Raw genomic sequence first — 4,514 nt, 5'->3', positions numbered from 1 at the left:
ATTTCAGTCGATAGAGTCGCTTATTCCACGACATCTTCAGAAAGTGAAAGGAAGGTTCTACTCGCACGCTGTTGTACACGGTCGATAGTCTGGTTTGATTTCACGTAGTCTGCGGTACGTATCAGCTGTTCGGTGACAGTTTGCCAGCCGTGAGAGTAGAGTGTTGTCGAGGTTTATTGTTTGGGAAGCAATATGGCTATCTGGTGATTAGTAACAGTGCGATACATAGACAAAGGAGCAACGCAGTTCTCATGATATTTGGAGACGCGTTAGACGCTCTATTCTAGTTTAATTTAAAGTAAGGGAACGAAGGGAATCAGTAGAATGTTGGAACTCGAGGTGGTGCCCGAAAGATCCCTCGGCTGCGAGCAGTGGGAATTTATTTTAGGCAAGTGACGAAATACCCGCGATGTATCGCAGCTATGTCGAATTACGCATAATTTTCCAACGATCGAATTAATTTATAGTAATTGAGAAAACGATAAAGAACAAACGAATGATTGATTCTCAGCGTCTAACTGATCTAATTGATGTTGCTGTCATGTCATCATTCGCACTTTGTTATTTCGTTCTATTTGTAAACACCTCGTTTGACAATCGCGCGTAAACAAAGAAAATGGTGGTTATTATGAATATTTTGTTGCTCATTATGTAATTGTTTACATGTATTGCCTCATTATTGAAACGTTTTGAGACAGATGGACAATTAAGAGGCTAGTAATTAGTCGGAAACTGATGCTTGTGTAAGATATTGTTTGAAAAATAGATATAAATTTAACAGAAATCATAGAAATATGTTAAACAATTACAGATGCGCATATAGTTTAAATTATTGCGTAGTTAGAACACTTAAAATTATAAATTAGAAAGAGTCACTTTTTTCTGATAAGGTTATTGTTACAGGTATGCATTTTTCCCAATCCGTGTCAATAATACAATCCCAAGTGGGCATTATAAGAGGAGTACAAGTACTTTATAGCGATAGTGTGAGTATATATTTATAGAAATGTAATTGATGTGTAATTATGATATATTTTACTTCTTTGTAATTAATACACAATTAAAACGTATGATTTACAGAATCCTTTAGATGTAGATTTAGTAATAAACTTACCTCATGATGGAGTTCGACTTATATTTGACCCAGTGGTGCAAAGGCTCAAAATAATTGAGATTTATAATATGAAGTTAGTTAAACTTAAGTATTGTGGCTTGCCATTTAATTCACCAGAAGTTTTGCCATCTATTGAACAGATTGAACATTCATTTGGAGCAACTCATCCTGGTGTTTATGACAGCGACAAACAAGTATGTTATTCTTATTTATTTGAAAGATTTAACAAAAATTTGAGACACCAAAGACTATTGGTTTTAGGTATTCGTGTTAAATTTCCGAGGATTATCATTTTACTTCCCTATCGACTCAAAGTTTCAACCTGGATATGCACATGGATTAGGATCATTGCAATTTCCAAATGGAACTTCTCCCTTGTAGCAAAAACAGCCATTTATGTTGGCAACATGGGTGCTGGAGGTGGAAGCGATGAACATAATTTAAAAGCACCACCACCCCCTCTACCACTCGTAATTATCTTTTGTTGCTGTTATAGTTAAGGATATATGCATAACAAAATAAGACTGATACTACATAATTATATTTTGTTAGGTCTGCTATCATAATAACTTGTATCTAGAAAAAGCAGATGTCATGAGGGATAAAATGCGTACACGAGGTCTAAGATTGCACCTTTTCACAGAAGGTAGCTCTGTAACAAGGGTTTTACTGGAGCCAAAAAAGCGCTGCTTAACCAAAGAGGTTGCACTTTATTATTTAATTTGTAGTATGATTTGTAATAATCTTTAGTATAATATAAATTTCTTTAAATATTATAAATTTAAAGTGAGTAATAAGTTTTAAATTCACTGCAATTCAATTTTCAAAATAGGTGTTATTTGGTGATACTTGTGAAGATGTGCTGAGTGCTTTGGGAGCACCATCTCGAGTGTTTTTCAAAGCTGAGGATAAGATGCGCATTCATAGTCCTCACGCACACAAACGCGATAAAATAAGACGGTCGGATTTCTTCTATAACTATTTTACTTTAGGATTGGTAAATTTGTTTTAAGTGATTACAAATGTTTCACGTTTAAGACAAGTCAAAGTATCAAATACTTAAAACATTCTATTATCGCTTATAGGATGTTTTATTTGATGCCAAAACACAATGCGTTAAGAAGTTTGTGTTACACACAAATTATCCAGGGCATTATAATTTTAATATGTATCATCGTTGCGAGTTTTCTTTAACTCTTCCACCAGAAAATAATTCCACTGAATCGGGAAAACTCATAGATGTTTCCCCTTCTCCAGTTACGGTACGATATTCATCTAAGTAGAATTTATGGTCAAGATAAACAATGAAAGTATCGATAAGTGTTTGAGATTAAGATACTTTCAATAATCGTTTATTGTTTAGATCACTGCCTATACGAAATGGGATAGAATAAGCGAGCAGTTGAAGGCTAGTGCACGGCCAGTGGTGTTGAACCGTGCTTCCTCGACGAATACAACAAATCCATTTGGATGTACATTTTGTTATGGTATTCGCGATGCAATCGTTGAAGTAATGGCGAATCAACATATCGCAAGTGTAACTTTATATAGAGCGGTGTGACGATGATAATTTATACAATATGGTGCATTATAAAGCGCTCTTTGAGGAGCAACTGATGAAATGGCGTTTTTTGAAAACATGAAAACAAACAAAAAAAAGAAAAAAAATAGACAAGTTTTAACTCTTGTCGAAAATTGCATAATAATATCACCTTTGAAAAAGACTGTATGATGCAAGCAGAAGTAACAAGAGTGCAAATGTATGCATAACCCTGATGCAGTTTCTTTTTTTAACAATAACATAATGACATTGAGACCACAGGGATTTAAGGCAAAAACAAAACAAGAATAAGATTACTGAAAGGGTACCGGCGATGTAAAGCTCAGAAAATCAAGCGATATCATTTTGAATACTATGTATTGTTGCTTGTAACATTTTACATTTTTTCCTTGGAATACCTAAAGCCAAGGAAATAAAACAAAACAAAAAAAGGAAAAAAAACATGAAAAAAGCAAAAAGACGATCAACTAAGGGGTACAAGTGTCTGCAATATCCAATAATATCATATTTAATATACCGTTTTTATCTTTTGGTTATAAGTTTTAAATATAGTTGAAGGGTAAAAAAAAAAAAAATGATCTTGCGTGAGCGATCAATATTGTAATACCTGAGCTCGATAATAAAACAGAAAAAAGAAAAAAAGGGGCGTAGTTTCAGAGAATAATAAGAATTTTGATAGTTAATACTGATTATAATGACAGTACTGATCAGTAACGATAAAATACAATAATAATGTGCTTAGTGCAAATAAAAAAGGTATCTAATTTCTGTAAATCAAAATTTTGTAACGCGTGTTTAAAATAACAGATGAATAGAAAAAGCGAATGATGTGTAATTAATAATATTAGAATGATATTATTCATTCGATCTGTGCAGAATTGCATACAAATGCAAAAAAAAAAAGAAATAAATCGAAGAAATCTATCAAAACGATAGAAGTTGATTGAATAACAAAAGAGATGTTTATCAGTGCGGGTGGAATTTAATTCATGGCCTGTTTTCTACGCTTTTATCTATCAAATTCTGATCATTGTGATATGTGGTGAAAATTCAAAGGGCGCTGCAGTTAAATAAGTTACTTCTTTGCATTAACACAAACAAAAAAAAAAAAAAAAATGAACGATATTTAATTAATTACTTTCGTATACTTTTTTTTGTGACGTTAAATAATACTTGTGATTATAAGTGTACTCGCAGAAATCGATTAGTTTTTAATACTTAGTCGTCTAATACGAAATATCACACCATGAATCTATCACAAAGCTTATGATGCCAGAAGGAAAGTCTTTTCTGTTTTTTTCTACGAATTTGACTTCACATTGATGTTAAATTGCACAATCGTATACCCAATTTTCCGCTAACCATAGGGTATAAAAGTGAATATGTTTCATGTATCATGTAAACTTTGATAGTTAATAATCTACAGCGATTATAAGATCTGTAATGAATAATAATCGTAAAATATAAATAGCAGAAAACGTTCGAGATAGAACGTGAAGCATGAACTTTAATGATTACTTTGATTAACACTTTTGACTGTACAGATCTATGGTAATTTCTCTTCCCGTTTACCGAATTAGTGAAATTTGTGGTCCACGGTTTTGAAAACTTTGCTAAACCTTTGTAAACTATGCTCTTCTGTTTCCTTCGTCGGATACGGATGTTAAATTATACAAAGTTTCTTTTTTTTTTTCTTTTTGAAGTTCAAACTTGCAATAATAAGTGATCTCATTATATCACTATCCGCGATTTGAAAGTAAAAGTGACGATTCCGTTATTTATTTAAATAAGGAAAGTGTTAATTAACGCGTAATTGTACAAAAAGCTTTGAGAGACGCA

At 32.6% G+C, this 4,514-nt stretch overlaps 1 protein-coding gene across 1 annotated transcript; it reads left to right on the top strand.

The window, feature by feature from the left end:
* Positions 1–324: 324 nt before the first annotated feature.
* LOC143221539 (PHAF1 protein CG7083-like) lies at positions 325–2,675 on the top strand. Its single transcript, XM_076446962.1, is given in 9 exon segments — positions 325–388; positions 904–986; positions 1,081–1,308; positions 1,376–1,487; positions 1,490–1,584; positions 1,667–1,816; positions 1,947–2,111; positions 2,200–2,376; positions 2,478–2,675. Coding segments are annotated over 9 exon segments (1,272 nt in total).
* The last annotated feature ends 1,839 nt before the right edge of the window (positions 2,676–4,514 follow it).

The sequence above is a fragment of the Lasioglossum baleicum genome, unplaced genomic scaffold, assembly GCF_051020765.1.
Source record: "Lasioglossum baleicum unplaced genomic scaffold, iyLasBale1 scaffold2626, whole genome shotgun sequence".
Classification (NCBI taxonomy): domain Eukaryota; kingdom Metazoa; phylum Arthropoda; class Insecta; order Hymenoptera; family Halictidae; genus Lasioglossum; species Lasioglossum baleicum.
Note: the sequence above shows the minus strand (reverse complement) of the source record. Positions and strands in the feature narration are given on the sequence as shown.